At 44.0% G+C, this 22,728-nt stretch overlaps 1 protein-coding gene across 3 annotated transcripts in view; it reads left to right on the top strand.

Moving 5' to 3' along the window:
• Positions 1–22,728, top strand: part of ar (androgen receptor) — a 402,038-nt gene that overhangs the window by 306,777 nt on the left and 72,533 nt on the right. For 2 of the 3 annotated variants that reach the window (XM_068047213.1, XM_068047214.1), the window contains exon 5: positions 16,505–16,649. The exons of the other annotated variant lie outside the window; for it this stretch is intronic. In XM_068047213.1, the coding sequence (XP_067903314.1) occupies positions 16,505–16,649 (145 nt within the window). The remainder of the gene's footprint in view (positions 1–16,504; positions 16,650–22,728) is intronic. 3 annotated transcript variants of the gene reach the window in all.

Genomic DNA, 22,728 nt, shown 5'->3' with positions numbered 1-22,728 from the left:
ACTAGTTGGTGCCCTATAGCCATCACCAAGCATTGTAACTGCACATTTTTTTTCCTTAGCTCTAGCCAAATTGATTCTGTCCTCGACCCCTCTGGGACATCCTTTTTCTCCAGCACTGCAATGCTCTTCTTAATCAATACCGCCACCCCGCCCCCATTTTTCCCTTTCCTGTTTCTCCTGAACACCTTGAATCCAGGCATATTCAATACCCAGTCTTGCCCTTCTTTGAGCCAGGTCTCTGTTGTAACCACAACTACATACTTCCACATGCCAGTCTGCACCTGTAACTCACCAATCTTATTAACAACACTCTGTGTATTCACATACATGCACATTAATCCTGATTTGGACTTTATTACTTTCTCCCTTACTCTAACCCCACCTAATAACTTACTATTGTCTACTCTAGTGCTATCTATCTATCCCAGTATTCTGTGCACCTTGGTATTCCTCTCTGATATTTCCTCCTGGTTCCCACACCCCTGCCAAGTTAGTTTAAACCCTCCCCAATAGCACTAGCAAATTGCCCCACAAGGCTCTGTTCAGAAGCAACCCGTCCAGCCTGTACAGCTCCCACCTTCTCCAGAAGTGGTCCCAGTGTCCCAGGAATCTAGAGCCCTCCCTCCTGCACCATCTTTCCAGCCACGCATTCCTCTGCACTATCCTCCTATTTCTATACTCACTTGCACGTGATGCTGGGAATAATCTGGAGATTTCTACTTTTGAGGTCCTGCTTGCTAATTTTTTACCTAGCTCAGTAAACTCTTTCTGCAGGACCACATCCCTCTTCCTACCTGTGTTGTTGGTACCAATGTGGACCACAGCTGCTGGCTGTTCACCCTCCTCCCTCAGTGCTCTGCAGGCATTCAGTGACATCCTTGACCCTGGCACCAGAGAGGCAACATACCATCCTGGATTCACAACTGCGGCCACAGAAACACCTGTCTATTCCCCTGACTATCGAATCTCCTATCATATCGCTCTTCCAATCTTTCTTGTGCCCCCCCCCCCCCCCCCGTGCAGCTGAACCACCCGTGGTGCCATGGCCTTGGCTCTGGCTGCACTCCCAGATGAACCATCACTTTCCTCACTGTTCAGAACTGAATACCGGTTGGAGAGTGAGATGCATTGAAGAGTCTCCTGCACTACCTACCTGTTTCTTCTTGACTGTCTGATGGTCACCCATTCCCTCCCTCCCTGCATACTCTTAAGCTGCAGGGTGACCACATCTATAAACATGCTATCCACTAAGCTCTCGTCCTCATGGATGTGCCGCAGTGATGCCAGCTGCTGCTCAAGTTCCGCAACCCGAGCTCAAGCTGCTGCAACCAACGATACTTCCTGCACATATGGTTATCCAAGACCCGAGAAGCATCCTGGAGTTGCCACACGGCACAGGATGTGCACTCCTGAGGTCGAGCAGCCCTGCCATTCCTCTACCAATTAGATAATAAACCTTGGTACTACAAATAAACCCTGCTACTACTAATACCAATAACCCTGCCAATAGTAATAATAACCTTATACTAAACTTTACCAATACTAATCTACTTTACCACTATTAATATACCTGGCCAATATTAAAACGCTAACAGTAGGGGTAATAACCTCACCAATAGTAATAAATCTTATTTAAAAATAAACCTTATTTTAAAACAAAAGATAAGACTCACCAGCCACCCACTTGTTACTTGTGATTAATACTGAATAATTTTAACGTTTTAAAACACCCAGTTGTTTAAATCGAGTTCCTTAGCAGCAAATATTCATCAGCCAATCAACTCACTGTTTTCCTCTGATGTCACAGTTTGATTTTTTTTTTTTCTTTCTTCCCTCTCTTGTTCAAACTCCGGCGCATAGAGTTAGGTTCCTCACAGGTCCACCACCTCTCCCAACTCTCTCCAGGTAAGTGGAAGGCCCCAAACCTGAGTCTAAAGTTATTCTGTCCCCAGTAGGTTCCTCGCAGGTCCACCGCCGCTCCCTATTCTCTCCAGCTGTATGGCTGGTCCACTTAAGTTTCTGTTCTGTGACACCCAGAATGTTGATGGGGATTCAGCAATGGTAATGCCATTGAACATCATTGGGAGGTGGTTAGATTCTCTGTTGTTGGAGATGGTCAGGGCCTGGCACTTGTGTAATGCAGATATTTCTTGCCACTTATCAGCCCTAGCCTGAATGTTGTCTGGGTCTTGCTGCATATGGGCACGGACTGCTTCAGTATCTGAAGGGTTGCGAATGGTACTGAACATTGTGCAATCATCAGTGAACATCCCCACTTCTGATCTTCTGATGACAGGAAGGTTATTGATGAAGCAGCTGAAGATGGTTGGACCTAGGACACTACCCTCAGGAACTCCTGCAGCAATGTCCTGGGGCTGAGATGATTAACCTCCCACAACCATCTTCCTTTGTGTGTGGTATGACTGCAGCCAGTGGAGAGTTTTCCCCCTGATTCCCATTGACTTCAGTTTTGCTTGGTCCCTTGATGCCTCAGTCAGTCAAATGCTGCCTTGATATCAAGGGCAGTTACTCTCACCTCACCTCTGGAATTCAGCTCTTTGGTTCGTGTTTGGACCAAGGCTGTATGATGTCTGTAGCTGAGTGGCCCTGGTGGAACCCAAACTGAGCATCGGTGAGCAGTTATTGCTGAGTAAGTGCTGCTTGATAGCACTGTCACCAACACCACATTGAGATTCAATTGATAAAGCAGTAATTGGCCGGATTGGATTTGTCCTGCTTTTTGTGGACAGGACATTGCTGGGCAATTATCCACATTGTCGGGTAGGTGCCAGTGTTGTAGCTGTACTGCAACAGCTTGGCTAGGGGTGCAGCTAGCTCTGGAGTACAAATCTTCAGTACTACAGCTGGGATGTTATCTGGGCACATAGCCTTTCCTGTATCTAGTGCATTCAACCGCTTCTTGTTATCACATGAAGTGAATGAAATTGGCCGAAGTCTGGCATCTGTGATGCTGGAAATCTCAAGGAGGAGGATGAGATGGATCATCAATCTAGCACTTCTGGCTGGAGATGCATGCAAATGCTTCAGTCTTGTCTTTTGCACTGACATGCTGGCCTCCCCCATCAATGAGGATGGAGATGTTTCTGGAGCCTCCTCCTCTGGGTAGTTGTCCTGGAGGGGTCAGAGACTGAATCTATTTGGTTGAATTTAAGAAACAATAGAGATACCAGTTTGCTGCTGGGTTTATTCTATAGGTCACCAACTAGTGGGAAAGATAAAGAGAAACAAATTTTCAGGGAAATTACAGATAGGTGTAAAACCTTTAGAGTAATGATAATGGGGTCTTTAATCATGCCAATGTAGACTGGAATAGTAATAGTGTAAAGGGCAGAGATGGAGAAGAGTTTCTGAAGTGTGTTCAAGAAAAATTTCTTGATCAGTGTGTTTCCAGCCCTTTGAGGAAGGAGGCATTGCTGGACCATTCGAGGGAATGAGGTGGGTCAAGTGGAATAAGTGTCAGTTGGTGAGCTTCTAGGGAACAGTGATCATAGTATCATAAGGTTTAGGTTAACCATGGAAAAGGACAAGGAGCAATGTAAAGTAAAAATATGAGATTGGAGGAGGGTCAATTTCAGTAGGGTGAGAACAGATCTGTCCCAGGTAAATTAGAATCAAAGATTAGCAGGCAAAACTGTAACAGAACAATGGGCTACTTTTAAGGAGGAGATTGCTTGGTTACAGTTGGGCTACATCCCCACGAAGGGGAAAGGTAGGGCAAGCAAAGCCAGAGCTCCCTGGATGATGAGAGATAGAGAGTAAGATGAAGCAGAATAAGGGAGCATATGACAGATGTCAGGTTGATATTACAAGAGGGAGCCAGGCAGAATATAGAAAGTTCAGAGGGGAAGTGAAAAAGAAATGAGAAGCAAAGAGAGAGTATGAGAAGATCTGGCAGCTAGCATAAAAGGAAATCCAAAAGTCTTTTATAGGCATATAAATAGTGAAAGGGTGGTAAAAGGACAGGGACCAAAAGAGGGATTTACACATGGAGGTAGAGTATGGCTGAGGTACTAAATGAGTACATCTGTCTTTACCAAGGAAGAAGGTATTGCCCAAGTCATAGTGAAAGAGGAGGTAATTGAGACACTGGACGGGCTAAAAACTGATAAAGAGGAGGCATTAGATAGGCTAACTCTGCTTAAAGTTGATAAGTCACCAGGACCAGATGAGATTCATCGTAGGATACTGAGTGAAGTAAGGGTGGAAATTGCAGAGGCAGTGGCCGTAATCTTCCACTCTTCCTTAGATACGGAGTGGTCTCAGAGGACTGGAGAATTGCAAATGCGCCACACTCTTGTTCAAAACATAGTGTAAGAATAAGCCCAGCAACTACAGGCCTGTCAGTTTAAACTTGGTCGTTGGAATGCTTTTAGAAACTATAATTTGGGACAAAATTAACAATCACTTGGACAAGGGTGGATTAATTAAGGAAAACTAGCGCAGATTTGTTATGGGCAAATCCCATTTAACTAACTTGATTGCGTTTTTGATGAGTTAACAGAGGGCTGATGAGAATACTGTGGTTGATGTGGAGTACAGGGCCTTCCAAAAGGCATTTGATAAAGTGCCACAGACCAGGCTTGTCAGCAAAGTTAAAACCCATGGAATAAAGGGGACAGTGGCAGCATGGATACGAAGTTGGCTGAGTGACAGAAAACAGAGAGTAGTGGTGAAGGGTTGCTTTTCAGACTGGAGGAAAGTATATAGTAGAGTTCCCCATGAGTTGGTATTAGGACCACTGCTTTTCTTGATGTATATTAATGACCTAGACTTGGGTGTGCAGGGCACAATTTCAAAATTTGCAGATGAGACAAAACTTGGAATTATTGTGAACTATGAGGAAGATAGTGATCGACATCAGGAAAATATAGGCTGATGGAATGGGCAGACACGCAGCAGATGAGATTTAATGCAGTAAAGCGTGAATTGATTCATTTTGGCAGGAAGAACAAGGAGAGGCAGTATAAGATAAAAGGCACTATTCTAAAAGGGGTGCAGGAGCAGAGGGATCTGAGTAATATGTGCACAAATCATTGAAGGTGGCAGGACGGGTTGAGAAAGCGGTTAATAAAGCATACGAGATCCTGGGCTTTTTATTGAGGGGCATCTTGGGGTCAGATATAACGCCAAGGTTTTAAACAGTCTGGCTCAATCTCAGACAGTTGCCAGGGAGAGAGATGAAGTCGGTGGCTAGGGAACGGAGTTTGTAGCAGGGACTGAAGACAATGGCCAACAGTGGCAAGATGAGAGGGGATGAGACGCCTGCAGTGACCACCAGATCCTCATCCTTCTCAGGTTAGCAAGGAGATACAAGTGTGTCTCGAGAGGGAAGAGGAGTGGCTGCCTTATGCATCAGGGTGCTCCTCTCAGAGCGCTCCTGATGTGGGCATCGCTTCCTCAGTTCCTGTGCCAGGGACACCAGCACCTCAGGTAGCCACGACGACAAAGGAAGCTCCGGCACCTGTGCATGTTGAAGCCCTCCTGACCTTTGGCAGCCAGAGGATGGCCAGCAAGTTTATCCCAGGCCATGGGGCAGCAAGATCAGCCTCCTGCCTCTACCTCAGCTGGAAGCAAAGGGGGAACATCACTTTAGCTGCATTTAGGCTTCATGGGTGGTAGTTAAAGTTATGATTAATCACTAATGTGCAAGTGTCAATGTAGTAAATGCTAACAGTTGCGTATGACCATCTCAGTGCAGTGATGGTGACCATTCAGAAGTGAAAGGGTGGGTAATGTCGGCTGGCTGGGGTTGACCATGGGTGTAAACTCATCATCTGCACGTGGCAGAAGCAACAAGTGCTAGTGGACAAGGGGGTCTGGGCTTCCAGCAGAGGTGTGTGGCTTTTGTGTGCTTGGGGTTTGGATCTTTATTTGTCTGGATGGCTGAAGTGGTATGGGTCAGGAGAAACAAGTGAGGATAAGTGCCTCCCAAACTTCCTTTGCAATCTTGATCTTGGCTCATTCCATGCAGCCCTTCACACTTGTCAGCATGCTATGACTCCTCTTCAGCTTCATCATCGTCATTGTCTGAGGATGCCTCACGCTCCACTATGTCTTTGGCAACCAGGGCTTCGCCCCTCTGCAGCGCTAGATTGTGCAAAGCGCAGAAAAGCACCACTATCTGGGAGATCCTTGCTGAGGCATACTGAAGAGAGCCACTCCATCAGTTCAGGCACCTGAATTGCATTTGTCACTCTGGTGTGTGGTTCGCATTATAACGTTCCTCTGCCTCAGTCCTTGGGTTCCTTACTAGTGTCATCAGCCATCTCTTCAGTGGGTAACCCTTGTTGGCAATTAACCATCCTTGCAAGTGTGCTGGCGGGGGTGAAAAGTTGTGCGATCTGGCAGTGCCAGAGAATGTAAGCATTGTGAATGCTCCCAGGATAACAAGCACAAACTTGCAGGATCCACTCATTGTGGTCACAGATGAGTTGCACATTGAGGGAGCGAAATCCCTTCCAGTTGATGAAGGCCCCTGGCTGGCCTGAGAGAGCTTTAATGGCCACAAGCGTGCAGTCTATGAGACCTTGCACCTGGGAAATCCAGCCATGGTGCCAAAGCTTCCGGCTTGACTGTCCACATTGGTTCTGAACTCGATGTACTGTTTGGCCCACCTGAACAGGGCATCTGTCACTACCTTGATGCAGTGGTGTACGGCTGATTGAGAGATGCCACATGTCTCCAGTGGGGCCCTGGAATGAGCCTGAGGCATAGAAATTTAGGGCCACAGTGATCTTTAGAGCCACCGGCATTGATGCCCAATGCAATTGGAGCTCACCTCCGCCGCCATCATGGCCCATGCTCTCTCAGGACAGGCGCAGTCTTTGGAGTCACTGCTGTTCTGACATCTAGAGGTAGCTCATCCATTGTCTGTGCACCCTGGCCATTGGGTACCCTCGTCTCCATGCTGGTCTCTGCGCCCGGTCCCCTCTACCCCTCTACAGCCTTCTGCCACTTCCCCGGCACGAGGCAGCCCCTGCAGGTGGCCAGTGGGTTGCTGATGTCCATTTACGTTTGCCAGGTTCTCCACCTCGCTGGGGGGAACCTCCTCTGCAATGCACGATCCCCATGCCACCTGGACAATTCTGCTTTAAAGGAGTAACCCTGTTGTTGCAGGAAGGCCACCCAGTCCTTCCTCCCCTCCCCACCCCCCTGAATTAAGCCCCTATTCAATGAGCCCCCTGCCAGAAGGCCTAACTGCTCAAGGGGGCCTCGAGCCAACATAAATATTTGCCCTTCTGTGCTACAAAATTAAAAGGCCTCAGTGAACATCTGCCAGTGCAGCAAACCCCTACAGCTGCAGCCCTGTTGCCACCCTTTAAATTGCCAAGGCTCCGAGGCCCCCCCCCACCCCCGTGTGGCTCGTGTGCAGCTCTTAAAATTCTGAGGAGCACGTCAAATCAGTGTCAGTTGGCTCCTCAATGATCTTAATTGGCCTTTAATTACTCCTTTGCAGATGGCAAGCAGAGTCCCCATTCGGTTTGCCATTCCCCCCAGGCTCATGACGTCAGGGGCCTGACAAAACGTCATCTTGTGCTATTTTAATTCCCCGCCCGCCTCCATCACTATCCATTTTGAACAGGTAAGATTATGGCCTGTGTTTTCAAATGATGTCACCAAGGGACAGCATGTAGATGAGAAACAGAAGGGGGCAAAGGGTAGATCCTTGGAGGACCCCAGAGGTAACTGCTCTGGAGCAGCAACAGAAGTCATTGCAAACGATACTCTGGCTATGATTAGATAGATAGGAATGGAACAAGGTGAGTGCAGTCCCACCCAGCTGGACAGCAGTGTAGAAGATTGGAGGAGGATGGTGTGGTGAACTGTGTCATAGGTTGCAGACAGGTCGAGAAGGACCAGGAGGGATAGTTTACTTTAGTCACGGTCACATTGGATGTCACTTGTGACTATGATGAGGACAATTCCAGTACTGTGGGAAAGGTGGAAATCTGATTGGAGGAATTCAAGCATGGAGCTCCAGGAAAGTTAGGCACAAATTTGGGAGGCTATAACACATTCAAGTACTTTGGAGGGGAAAGGGAGGTTGGAGATGGGGTGCTAATTTGCAAGGACAGAAAGGTCAGGAGTCTTTTTTTTGAGAAGGGGGAATGATGGTGGATTAGAGGGGAGAGAGACAGTACCTGGAGAGAGAGGGAATCATTAACATGGCCACCAGGAAGGAACGTTGGGTGGTCAGCAGTTTCATGGGAATAGGGTCAAGGGAGAAGGCGGTGGGACTCATGGACAAAGTGAGCTTTGAGAAGGCCTGGGCGGAGATAGGAGAGAAACTAGAGAAAGATGCAAGTTCAGAGTGAGGGCAGGGGGGATCTTTAGAGGAAGTTTGGCCCAGTGGGCTAGTCAAAGAAGTCCATGAGCTCCTCACACTTATTGACAGAGGTGAGGGAAAGTCTGCGATAGGATGGAAAGCAGGAGAGATAGCTGAAATGTTGTTAGACGTTTACAAGACACAGAGAATTGTGAATAGGTAAGGATGTGGAGCAGGCTGCGGTGGGCTAGGGGCTTAGGCAAGAAAAAAGCAGGTAAATACTCAGCGTACAGATTGATGTTCGACAGAGAGTTCCTATCCTAAAATAAAACCATTCCTCCTTCTGTTCTCCTATTTCCTCCTTCCAACCCACCCACTGGAAACAGCCATCCCATATACCCAGTATCTCCTGCCAAAGAGAGAGAGCTATAATTGTCACTACTAAGGCCAGAGGATTGCAAAGTGCCTAATACATGTGCATTGTTGGATAGATGCCAGTGTTGTCGCTGTACTGGAACAGCTTGGCTAGATGTGTGGCTAGTTCTGTAGCACAAGTCTTCAGTACTACAGCCGGAATATTGTCAGGGCCCATAGCCTTTGCTGAATCCAGTGCGCTCAGCCATTTCTTGATATCACGTGGAGTGACTCGAATTGGTTGAAGATTGGCGTCTGTGATAGTGCTGTCCTCAGGAGGAAGCAATGATGGATCATCTGTTCAGCAGTTCTGGTTGAAGATGACCGTAAACCCTTCAGTCTTGTCCTTTGCACTCACGTGTTAGGCTCCATCATCATTGAGGATGGGGATATCCATAGAGGATCCTCCTTCCGTTAGTTGTTAATTATTCACCACCATTCATAACTGGATGTAGCAGGACTGCAGAGCTTTGATCCAATTCTCTGATTGTGACATCACCTAGCTCTTTCTATAGCATGCTGCATCTGCTGTTTAGCATGCATATAGTTCTGTGTTGTAGCTTCACCAGGCTGCACCTAATTTTTAGGTGCATCTAATGCTGCTCCTGGCAGGCTTGTCATTGAACCCGGTTTGGTCTCCTGGCTTGATGGTAATGATACAGTTTTTTTTTATTCGTTTGGAGAACGGGGAATATTCCAGGCCATGAGGTTAGAGATTGTGGTGGAATACAATTTTGCTGCTGCATATGGCTCACAGCACCTCATGGATGCCCACTTTTGAGCTGCTAGATCTGTTTTGAATCTGTCCCATTTAGGACGGTGGTAGTGCCACACAACACAGTATGAAGTGTGTCCTCAGTGTGATGACGAGATTTCGTTTCCACAAGGACTGTGCAGTGGTCACTCATGCCAGTGCTGTCATGGACAGATGCATCTGCAATAGGTAGATTGGTGAGGACAAGGTCAATTAGGTCTTTCTCTCATGTTGATTAACCACCTACACAAGCCTAATCTGGCAGTTATGTTCTTCAAGACTCGTCCAGCTCGACCAATAGTGGTGCTACTGAGCCACTATTGTCATTGAAGTATCCCACCCACAGCACATTCTCTGCCCTTGCAACCCTCAGTGCTTCTTCCAAGTGGAGTACTGTTTCATCTAGAAGGAGGGTGGTAGGTGGTAGTCAGCAGGAGATTTTCTTGCCCATGTTTGACCTGAGGCCATGAGACTTCATAGGTTCTGGAGTCAATGTTGAGGACTCCCAGGAACACTCCCTCTCGATTGGATACCACTGTACTGCCACCTCTGGTGGGTCTGACTTTGTTCGGTCCATTTGGTCTGCGGGTGGGACAGGACATACCCACATAGGGTGATGGAAGACTCTGTGACATTGGCTGAAAGGTATGATTTTGTATGACTGACTAGATCAGGCTGTTGCTTGACTGATCTATGGGACAGCTCTCCCGATTTTGGCACAAGACCCCAGATGTTCGTGAGGAAGACTTTGTTCGGTCAATTTGGTCTGGTGTGCCTTTGTCGTGTCCGAATCCAGTGTTATTCCCTTTAAAATCAACTCTTTGCTTTCCATCCAAATGGTCTAACCAGTTTTATTCTTCTTTTGCTTTTTTGGGGATTATTGACTCTGTTTATAGAATGTAACATCTGCAATATCAGGCAATTTTCTATATATAGATGTATTAAACAAATGACTTGAATTAATAAGAAAATTTGGATCATGTTGGGCAATGCCTCCTTCCCAGGCATCAGCCACAATGTTTTAATTCTCTGTACAGTGGCATTCTAGGCCAGTTTAGAGGGTCTGGAGTCATATATAGGCCAGACCTGGTAGGGATGGCTGTTTTCCTTCCTAAAGGATGTTTTTGAACCAGATGGATTTTATGACAATCTGGTGGTTTCATGGTCACCATTACTGCTACTAGCTATTTATTCCAGAATTTATTGAATTAATCAACTGAATTTAAATTGCCCAACTGATGTGGTGGGATGTTGTATTAATTAGAATATCCTGATCATGACCAGTAGTGCCTGCTTTCCAGGCATCAACCACAATGTTTTACTTCTAAGACACTCAACTGTGCCATTCTCATTTGGAGACAAAGGTTGTCTATAAGGATGAAGGCTGCCTTTGGTTTCAAATAAGTGTTGCCACTAGTAAACCAGTGTTACCCTATTCAGCCCTTGTTAACGACACCAGAATCGGAATACACATGCAGCAGTCACGTAGCTCTGAGGGTCTTTATAGAACTTCTTAGCATCCTGACTGCACTTAAATATCCTGACAGGTCATAGAGTATAGTACAGTCTGTCTTGAAGATTGTAATTATGTCTGCTGAATGACTTTGCAATACATAGAGGCCTAACCATGGACGAAGATGAGGTGGCCACTCTGCAAGGAAGAGCAGAGCAAGGCCCTGATAATGACACAGATGAATTTTCTTTTACTCATTCATGGGATGTGGGCTGTCCTTGAACGGAGTGGCTTGCTAGGCCATTTCAAAGGGCATTTAAGAGTCAACCACATTGCTGTGGGTCTGGAGTCACATGTAGGCTGGCAGATTTCCTTCCTTAATGAACATTTGTGAACCAGATGGGTTTTTACAACAATTGACAATGGTTCCATGGTCACCATTAAACTAGCTTTTTAATTACTGATTTATTAATTGAATTCAAATTTCACTATCTGCCATGGTGGGATTCGAACCCATGTCCCCAGAGTATTAGCCTGGGCCTCTGGATTACTAGTACAGTGAAATTACCACTATGCCACCACCTCCCCATGTCGCCATATAAACACCTTTGCAGCCAAGATGATGGTTGCATCAACTGGTCATACAGGATACACATTCAACATGTTTTGAACCAACTATTTAAGGATCTCTTCAATGCATCAACTGACCCAAAATACTGTTCACAATATTATCCTCGGCACTGTCCCAGTTACTATTCACTGTAGTTGTGTGCTGTGCTATGCTGTGCTGCTACCTTATTCTGCATCATTGGAACAAAAGTCTGGACAATGTTCACATAAAGTGCAATCAATTTATTTCTCTGCTTTAGAATATGCATAGGTGATATTGTTTTCTGGCCCATTGCTTGTGTTTTGTCTCTGCCTTTTAAATCTTAAATCCAATTCCTTCAAAGTCACTCCTCAGTGAAAAGAATAACTATGATGGCAAGCTGGATCTCAGTGGAAGCTGCTTAGGACAAAAGTAGCCCTATATTTCCTTGTGCTGGCTGTTGAGATGGCTCTGCAACTCTTATGGCGCCTTCTGTTTCTATCATGGTTGGCTGGTCTTGCCTACTTTCTGACACCTACTGTCATTTGTGCAAGGGCTTTCAAATATTCACTTCAGTTTCAGTAGCTTCAGGAGTCCTTTAACTAGCTGCACCATTACAGAATATCCTTGATTTCAGTGTTTGAGCCCCAAGAGACAGCCTCCTATATGGGCAGAAGCTCTAAATGGATGCATAATGAGTCCCGAACACAGATGTTCAGGTACGAATGGCTATGCTTGTATTTTATTTGTATTTATATAGTGCCTTTAATGTAATAAAACATCCCAAGGTGCTTCACAGGAGCAATATAAAACGAAATATGACACAGAACCATATAAGGGGCTGGATTTAGTTCTCCCCCAAGCGTCGGGTTCCATGGCGGGGGGGGGGCTTGAAGATACTTCCGGGAGAGGACCGCCACGCACCCGACGCCGGGAGGGCTCGGCCTGATATTACCGGCAGCGGCGAGTCTCGTGGCGGGCCCCCCCCCCCGTTGCTCGGCAATGGGACCCCCATTTGAATATTTAAATTAATGAAAATGAATAAATTACTGTTACTTATGTCGCTGCCTGAGTTCCCGCTCCGACCTTCGGCCCGGTGGCCAGCACTCCCACGTCTTTGGATCTCCGTCCAGGGAAACAAGGTGCACACTGTTGAGGGGGGAGGAGATAGGTTTCTCAGTGCGTGAGGCGGTGGGGGAACGGGATCAAAGTAACGTCATGGGTGTAGGGGATGGTGGAGTTGTAAGTTTGTGCAGTTTGACGGCGGAAGGTCAGATTGTACAGGTAAGTGTTTGGGGTGGGAAGGGCAAATAATTTTATGGTTATTGGGGGGTTGGGAGAGGGGCAAAATAAATGTTTTTTTTATTCACGTTATCTTTAAATATTTAAATCTCCCAGTAGGGCTGACAGCCCTTTAAAAATGGCGTCAGCACCTGCACACAAGCAGCTGATGCCATTGGCGGGGACGGACAGCCCGCCCCCTCCATGTAATCCGGGAGTGGGGGTGGGGTGGCGGCGGCCCACTCCAGCTATTCAAATGAGCTGCTGGACGGAAGATTGCGGCAGTTCCACAACGTGCGGGCCGCCTTTTTTTTGCCGGCCGCCAACATCAGCAGCGGGCACACAAGATTCAGCCCAGGGAGACATTAGGGCAGGAGACCAAAAGCTTGGTCAAACAGGTAGGTTTGAATGAGTGTCTTAAAGGAGAAAAGGAAGGTAGAGAGTTGGAGAGATTTAGGGATGGAATTCCAGAGCTTAGGGTCTTGGCAGCTGTAGGCACAGCCACCAGTGGTGGAGCAATTAACATCAGAGATGTTCAAGAGGCCAGAAATAAAGGAGCTCAGATCTCTTTAACATCTATTGTGCCAAATGCATGATAGATTGTGAGGCTGGAGGAGATTACAGAGATAGGGAGGGGTGAGGTAATGGAGGGATTTGAAAACAAAGATGAGAATTTTAAAATCAAGGCGTTTTTTAGCCAGGAGCCAGTGTAGGTCAGTGAGGACAGGGGCGATGGGTGAACGGGATTTGGTGTGCGTTAGGACATGGGCAGCAGGGTTTTGGATAACCTCACTCAAATTTGCAGAGGGTAGAATGTGGGAGGCTGGCCAGGAGTGCATTAGAATAGTCTGGTCTAGAGGTAATGAAGGCATAAATACAGCAACAGATAAGCCGAGGCACGGCCGGAGTTGGGTGATGTTACGGTCATGTAAGATGGTACAGTATTGTTAACAGATATGCCTGGAACATACTGTTGGTATCCTATCGAAGGGTTAATTGTGGTTTACTGAAATAACAAAGCCTGCTACTTATTCAAACAATTTTGCTGTTTTAGGTCAGTGCGCTAAAATTTGAGCTCCTAGTCAGCTGTAAACTGAGGGCTAAAGGGATCAAGGGATCGGAGGAGAAAGCAGGAATAGGGTACTGAGTTTGGATGATCAGCCTTGATCGTATTGAATGCGGAGCAGGCTGGGAGGGCTGAATGGCCTACTCCTCTTATTTTTCTATGTTTCTAAACTCCGATTAGAAAGTGGTATGGTCCTGAAGTTAAGCAAAACATATGTTTACTTATTAAAACTGCTGTAGAATTGGGTATTACAAATTGAGGAAAGTCATTTTTGCAGGCCAGATGCTGCATACCTTACCAAAAACAGTCAGGAAGAGGAGGGACACAGTCTGTATTGTCCCCTCTCCCTTCAGAAGTAAGTTATTTGCCAGGCATGAGAGGAAGTGGCTTAATACTGGTAACATCAGTTAGTCATTACAGTCCTAGACACCCTTTATTCACATGCAGGGCCCTTAGTATACATCCCAAGGAAGTCTAGCCAGTAGACTCTCAGCTGATACAATGAAACCCTGCTGCCTGCTTGCGCTCTTAACTGCTTCCACAAGAAATCAACTTAGAAGCAATGGTAGGTTATGTGTTAAATATCTGAAAGAAGTATAAGTATCAACTAACAGTACCATGCCAGGTCAAGTTGCCAAATTGACACTACATAATAAGGGAAATAAGTGCCTTGCATTCATTGTGATGGGTATTTGTCATTTACTACAGACAGGAACCCAACATAAAATGCTAATGGAATGTATTTGAACAATTGAGCATGAAATTGCAGAAGAAAATGGCTTCAACACATTTATTTTGAAGATATATGTTGTCCCATTAAAAACTGATATAGTTATGGTACTCCTAGGAAGGCACAGCAGCCTTCCTTGCTCCATTGCTGGCACTGCTGCTAATTCCTCATTGACATATTTGCTCTCTTACTCTTTCGTGGCTTTGCTATGCTGGACATTGACCTGCACATTGAAGTTCCTTTTCAAGTGAAATCGTGGACCATGCAGATTGTTACTGTTAAACACTGCGGTAGGGGTGGGGGGGGATTTTTATTGTAAGCCTGATTTCGATCAGTCGAGATGTGTGAAGCACAGCTTTGATCATTCTGGTTGCAGCATAAGCTTTGATGTACTTGCATTCTGCTTCTGTCCATTGTTGGCATTTAGGTGTTGTGGCCTGATTTACATAGGATAACCTTGATCTTGTTGGTACAATCTTTCCACTCTTTATTGAACTTCATATAAGAGTGATATTGATGACAGCTTTAAAATAAAGCCATCATGAAAGCCTTTGGGTAAGTAAGCATTGGCCTGCCTGATTTTATGCTGGTGGTCAGATACCACATGCGCAGTGAGATGCTATAAATCTTTTTGGTTCATTATGGGCGCAGCATTATGCACAGGTTGCCCAAATGCCAGCATGGATCCAGTTCATAATCCTTTGGACTTAACTTGCTTGATTCCCAGATATCTTTTTAGAATTGTGTTTTCCGGTCACTTTGCCTCTATTAATCAACGACCAATCTGATGAAACAAAGCTCTGCTGAATAATGTATCTGTGAGTTTGATGGTACATCTGTGGAAAGAAAGCTGCTGAAACTGTAGACATCCCCAGTTCTAGCTTGGAAGGAGTCCTATGCATAAAGTTGAGGATCAGGCTGACTTTGACATCTATTGTGCCAAATGCATGTTTGATTGTCTGGTGATCTTTCTCAAGTGGATGGCACCTATTAATGCTTTCCTGCTAAACCTTACATCATTAGGCACACCTTCACCATCATTACTAGGACATAATATGGGAGACTCACTGCAATAGAAAAATGGTATTTGGCGGTGAATTTTGCATGCCATCTGACAGCACAAGCTATTTACTGCTATTATTGGTCTAGCTCTACCAGATCCAGTACTGGTGGTATATTGAATGCAGTCCCCATAGTACATTAAAATATAGAATGTGGAAAGGATATTTGCAGTTAACCTTTAAATGAAGCGTTCAATTTTCTCACTGCAAGCTCTGCAGCAGCATAAAATCATTTGAAATGAATGCATTGAACAAGCGATGTGTTAGTATTGCAATATGGGCACTTCATTGTTAAGTGTCTGATCTTTGGGTTAATTGCCCTACTGCATGAATTGAGTGCTTTCGCAGCCATGCAATAAATTTATCTTGCAGCAATTTGGAAATGACTTGGAAACAGCAGCAAACACCATTATTTTGCACCTCTAACATTGTTGGCCACTATCACATATTTGTTGACAGCAATGCCTAAGCAATCATTTTTTTTCCAATGGGGAATTGTTTAGATGTAGTTCATGTTCATCTCAAGAAATTATCGGTAACTACATTTGATTGTTAGAAGCTGCTCTGGAAATGGCTTATGTAGCTAAGATGGTTATACTAAGACTTATTTGCTTATAATAAAGTGAAAAAATAAAGACCTTTTGAATTCAGCGTGAATCTATACGAGCAATGTAAATTAACCACATGAGTCTGAGATTGTGGTTAAAAATATGCAGTCTGATCAGTGCACAAAACTTCAAATATCTGTGTATGCATTTGCGCCATTGTTAATTTTGCTTTTTGTGCTTATCTCCTAAGAAGGTCTGTTCTTTGCACAGCTGTGTACTATAATTTAACATTATTTCAGCAGAAGTGCTCCTTGTCTGCAGGTTTTCGCAATTTACATGTGGATGACCAAATGAGTCTCATACAGTATTCGTGGATGGCAGTTATGGTCTTCGCAATGGGATGGAGGTCCTATAGAATTGTGAATTCCAGAATGCTCTACTTTGCACCAGACTTGGTATTTAATGAGTAAGTGAACATATTTCTGGTAGGAGTGTGCTGTGCACCAACTCAGGTTAAAATTACATAATTTATAAGTATTCACACTAAATATTCAGTCAGTAATTCCTAAAAACTAGCTTTTAGCTGTGGCAGTCTTCCCCTCCCTGAGTAAGGAACCTGGTTGATTTATGCTTGACTCCAAGCCTATCACTGATGCTTGGTCTGCTATCATTTCAGGCCCTAACTTTGTTGTTGGCTTTCAGTACTGCTGAAACGCTCTTGTTTCCTGTCCATGCCTCAAGGGAACTGCTTGTCACTTTTGAGAATACATCAACTTCTAATATTGTTGGACAAATTAAAAGTAATGGCAAATGAAAGGTTTGACAGACCAAGCTTAAAAAAATGCATTTAATGCTCTATACCTTAAGAAATTGTGATACTACTGATTCTATCTTATTGACTCATTGTTAGATTAATGTGTTTTTAAATTTTAAAAAAGTATACAGCAAAACTGGCAGTATTGCTAGGTACTTGTTTCGGCCATCTACAAAAGTTGTTTGTTGGAGCATAATGATTCTCTCATACCTAAATGAATTGATTTTCATCAGTTCTTCATACAGGCTGAGGGGAAGACAGGAAATTAATTCATCCACAGTTATCATTGGCTACCATTGATGATGGGAATCTGAAATAGTCTGGTTTCTCAACTGAGGTTTAAAAGACAATTGCCTACTTATCAAATGTCTACAAATTATGGAAATATGTGTGCCAGTTTAACTATTGTTCTGGGGAATTCTGTGTGGATTTTGCTTCTTTTTAAAATTGTGTTATTACTGGTATTATTTTTGTTCATGTTAATCTTTGACATTAAAATGTTAAACTGTTTAAAATGTAGTATTTGTTGTTTAGCATGCGCCAATTATGAAATTCCATTTTTGACTTTCTTGAGTTGTGCACTTTGCAAATGCACCCATAAAATCTTCCAGCTATTTTTTTCTCCTCCTTATCTGCCCAGCACTTTGGAAGCCTCATAGGGTTCTGAAATATTGGGTGAAATAATATGGTGGGGTAGGGCTTTTTTGGCCTTGTTTACCTACACTTCACTTTTAGCTGAGATATGGACAAATCATGCACATTGATATTGCTGTAAAGTAGTTTATATTACATCTAATAGTTACAATTTGCCAACGGATATGCAGCTCCATTGGATACAAGTCCATTAGGAACAGGATTTACAGTTGCTTTTGGAAAAAAAATGACAATTTATAAGTTTAGGAAAAGGTGCAATTACACCAATATATCAGCCAGTGTACAATTTTTTATCAAAAGATAAAATATGGGAGGAATGTCAATTTCTCAGGAAGACCGCTGCGCAAATTCGTCCAGTTTGTTTGGTTAAACCAACTTACATGAAACATGCTTCAATATTGATATAATTCCTGAATGATGTAATATGATTTTGCCCAATTAAGGGCTTTTTTCTGCTGCTGCTGGTATTAACCCAGCAGCGGGCAGGCCTGTCATCACATGGAGAGCACAACACGTCAACCCATGTGGGGTTGCTTGCTGGCTCCCGGGGGTCACTCATCACTCATTCAGAGGTACTCAGTGCCTGATCGAGGGACCTGGTATCGGGAAGGAGCGAACCCCTGCCCTTGCTGCCGACCTCCTATAACCCTCTCCCCCACAAAAACCCTGCCACCATCACTCACCTTTGCCTGGGTCGCTCTGCGATCCTGGGCCTCTGGTTGGTGCTGTTCTGGCATCAGCCACTGCCTCTCCGATGGTGCTGCTGAGCAAAAGAGCTGATTGGCTAACAGCATTTTTACAGGCGGGACTTCCCGCCTCTGGGGTCCTGATCTCAGGAAAGGCCCGCTGGTGGCCTGATTGGCTTGTCATATGGCAGGCCTTCCCCAAAGGAGGCAATGTGGGTCTCTTGCCGGCTCTCCAGCCAGCTGCCGAGACGCCTGTCAGCTCCATAATATTCCCTCCATTGTATTTCAACTGCCATATAAAGTGGCGTCATGTTGTTAGGGATGAGTGATGCTACATGTGATTGTCGTTCATGTATACTATCAAGCACAAGCGCAAATGCATCAGTTTCCTTTTCCCCAATTGAAAGATTGGATTTTGTCTTCTAGTCATTGTATTTCCCAATATTGAATTGGGTTAGTTCTTCAATCTTATCACAGTTTGTAGGTTAAAATAAATAGTCCTTCACAGTTTCTACCATTGTCATAATTACTCATTTTCATCAGCGCAGTTTATCTTTAGGTTTCTCTTCTCGGACTCATTGTCGAGCCCAATTAGCATCAGCCAAGGTACTTTGGAAAAAAAAGAACTTGTTACTTTCTTTATTAGGGCACATGCTTAAAAATCAACACTGTAGTGTCATGGCAGTCAAGATGGGTAATGTTACATGTGGTCTCCGTTCCTTTATTTTATCGAGAACAAGCGCAATTATATCAGTTTGTTTTTGCGCAGCTGAAAGATTGTATTTATCTTCCAATCATTGCATTTTCCAATATTGAATTGGGTCAAATCTTCAATGTTATCATAGTTTGTAGGTTGGCATAAATAGGCCATCACAGTTTCAACAAATGCGATTATAATTATTTAGTTTTCATCAGCACAGTTATTCTTTCAGGTTTCTATTTTAGGACTCCGATTATGGAACTCAATTAGCATCAAATAAGGCTCTTCAAAAAGGAAAAAAGAACTCGTTACTTTCTTTTTAGAACACATATACAAAAAAAAGTAAAACTGCAAAGCCTGTTTTTAAACCCAGCACCAAGTAGCACGCTTTTAAATACACTGCCAGCAATTCCATTATGTGTTTCTAAGGCAGTCATAAAAACTGCAAATAGAGAGCAATATAACAAAGAGAAACAAAGTTCACAGATAAACAAGGGAAGGTGTGGTGGGGGGCTAAGCCACTACACTGAAATGTGACAAATTCTGGTGGGTTCAGTTCTAGAGGACACCAGTGGGTATGCTCCTAGCTTAACTGCTGGGCTTGTGTTCCAAAGAATTTCAGGACCAGAATGTCTTTATAGCTTCTGCCAATGACTGTAGTCACTATATAAAATGTAATGGCCAAGCACTATCACTGATAAAGAAAAGAAAGAACTTGCATTTATATAGCATCTTCAGATGTGCAAAAGCACTACAAAATTAATGGATTACTTTTGAACTGTATTCTCTGTTATGTAGGTTAACATGGCAGCCAATCTGCGTGTGCAAGGCCCCACAAATAGTAAATGGATGAATGATCTGATGATTTGTTTTTGGTATTGATTGGTTGAAAAAATATTGGCTGTGATCAGAAGCGCTCCCTCTTTTCCTTTGAATAGTGCCACAGGTCCTTTTCCATCTGCTTGAGCAGCAGCCTTGTTTTATCATCTAATACAAAAGACAGCACCTAACAAAACAGCGCGCTCTGAATATTGAGTGTCATACTAAATTTATGTGTTATCGTCCATCAGTATCACATCTGCTATGACCGGGTGAGGAAGGGGTCTCAGCTCCCCTCTTGCCCCTTTCCTGGTTTGGCCATAACAGGATTTATCTTTTAAAACACAGTGATTTTAGCTTATCACCTCAGTGAGCCTTTCCTCACTGCACGTTATTTGCAGTTGCAAATGAACCGGTTTAAACAAGAAAGATATAAGTTTATCAGCTTTATCACTCTAACTCGGTTAAAATTACTAAAATACACTTTTTTCCGCAATAACCTTTGAAGTGGCACCTTATTAAATGCCTTCTGGAAATCTAAGTACAGTACATCCACCTTCATCCACCCCTTCACCCACAGCACATGTTACTTCCTCAGAGAATCTAATAAATTGGTTAAACATGATTTCCATTTCATAAAACCATGTTGACTCTGCCTGATTACCTTGAATTTTTCGAAGTGCCCTGCTACAACGTCTTTAATAATAGCTTCCAACATTTTCCCTAAGACAGATGTTAAGCTAACTGGCCTGTTGTTTCCTGCTCTCTGTCTCCCTCCCTTTTTGAATAAAGGGCTTACATTTGCTATTTTCCAATTTAATGGAACCTTCCCCAAATCTAGGGAATTTTGGAAAATTAAAACCAACACATCAACTATCTCACTAGTCACTTCTTTTAAGACCCTAGGATCAAGTCCACCAGAACCCGGGGACTTGTCAGCCCACAGCTCTAACAATTTGTTCAGTACCACTTCCCTGGTGATTGTAATTTTCTTAAGGTCCTCCCTCCCTTCCATTTCTTGACTTACAGCTACATCTGGGATGTTACTTGTATCCTCTATAGTGAAGACTGATACAAAATACCTGTTAAATTCATCTGCCATCTCCATATTATCCATTATTAATTCCCCAGACTCACTTTCTATCGGACCAATGCTCACTTTGTTAACTTTTCTTTTTTAAATATCTGTGGAAACTCTTTATATCTGTCTTTATATTTCTAGCTAGCTTTCTCTCATACTCTAATTTTTCCTTCCTTGCCAATCTTTTAGCCATTCTTTGCTGTTTTTTATATTCTGTCCAATCTTCTCACTTGAGCTTTGCGTAATGATATGCTTTTTTGTTAACTTTGATACTATCTTTAACTTTTTTAGTTGACCACAGATGGTGAGTCCTCCCCTCATTCGAAAGTATCTATTCTGTGTATTCTGAAATATATCTCCGCTTTCATGCCCTCATAACTGTCCTTATTTAAGTTTAAAATACAAGTCTTGGACCCACTCTTCTCTCTTTCAAACTGAATGTAAAATTCAATCTTCTGGTCACTGATACCTAGGGGCGCCTTCACTATGAGGTCATTAATTAATCAATCCTTAATTAATCCCTGTTCAGTCTTCCACTTATTCCATCATGTCATCCCCACACAAAATTAAAAGCTGCAACCAGGATACAGTCTCCACTGCCAGAGGCAGTAGCTTAACCCAATACGAAGAAAATATGTATAGAAGACAGAGGACAAGCACATTCTTATAAGTCCCTCATCCACGGCTATCTGTTGCCGGCTTAAGTTACTCCCCACTCTCCATTTTGTACCCTTCTTCTGCTCTGGTCCTAGCTCCTACATCTGTAATACTTCTGTGAAAAATCACGTTTGGTGGGGGGGTGGGGGTGGAGGGGAAAGGTTACCATTATAGATCACTGGAACAAAAGAATGCAGTTGGCAGAGATCACTGGAATACCAGAGGAAGCACCACAGAGTAAGAGAGAGACACACACAAATAAAATGGACACAAGAAGAGAATAATAGAGAAACATAAAGAGTAAGAGTGACAAATACAATAATCAAATAACCGAGAAACAGGCTGAATACCAGAGTGAGAAATGTAGAAAGGGAAAAGCAACACTGATGTATACAAATTAAATGAGCAGATTTTTTTAAGGTCACAAAACCTGTAGGCATAACCAGATATAACCATGCATCCAAGGTGGACATGTGAGCCATGTGGCAAAAGCTCCCTGACTATTAAGCACGAAGTGTTCTACAAACTGAATCAACTGAACCAATCTAATCTCAGCCTTATAAGGCCTAAAGCTTACCCTCAAGCGCTGCCAAGTTCTCAAAATGCATTAACCAAGAAGTTTGATGGAGGCGCAGCCACTTTTCAAGCACAGAACAGGGGCCTAAGCAGCTAATATGGCACACAAGCTCATTATACAGCAGAAGTGCACTGCCTCCCGTACTGGTAAAGGCAACAAAAGATGCAAATGGGCAGCCTAATGCCTGTTTGAAGCCTTGTCTGTGGTATATATGCAGCCTAGTCCTTAAAGAGACTGCTGGAGACAGCCACCTAAAAGGTTATATTTTTTAAATATTACTTAACCTGAATGTGGAGCTGTGAGGCACAAAAGTGTCCTCCCAGGTCAACGTCAGTGCTGAAGACTGTTGCTAAACCCTTCCCAATCATTCCCTATCTTGATCACCTCTTTACCTATTGCCTTCCCCAACCCCACCTTCTCTCCCCCGACCTACCTGAGGATCACTGCAGGTGCAGCAGTGAACTGAAATCCAATTTTCTTTGCTGACGAGCCGCCTGGGCACCCAGCAGATGTCGGCATCATGTAAATGAGTCCCAAGTCCCAATATCGAGTGTGCC

Source organism: Heterodontus francisci, chromosome 15, assembly GCF_036365525.1.
Source record: "Heterodontus francisci isolate sHetFra1 chromosome 15, sHetFra1.hap1, whole genome shotgun sequence".
NCBI classification, from domain to species: Eukaryota; Metazoa; Chordata; class Chondrichthyes; order Heterodontiformes; family Heterodontidae; genus Heterodontus; species Heterodontus francisci.
The sequence above is the reverse complement of the archived record's forward strand: the minus strand, read 5'-3'. Positions and strand labels throughout refer to the sequence as shown.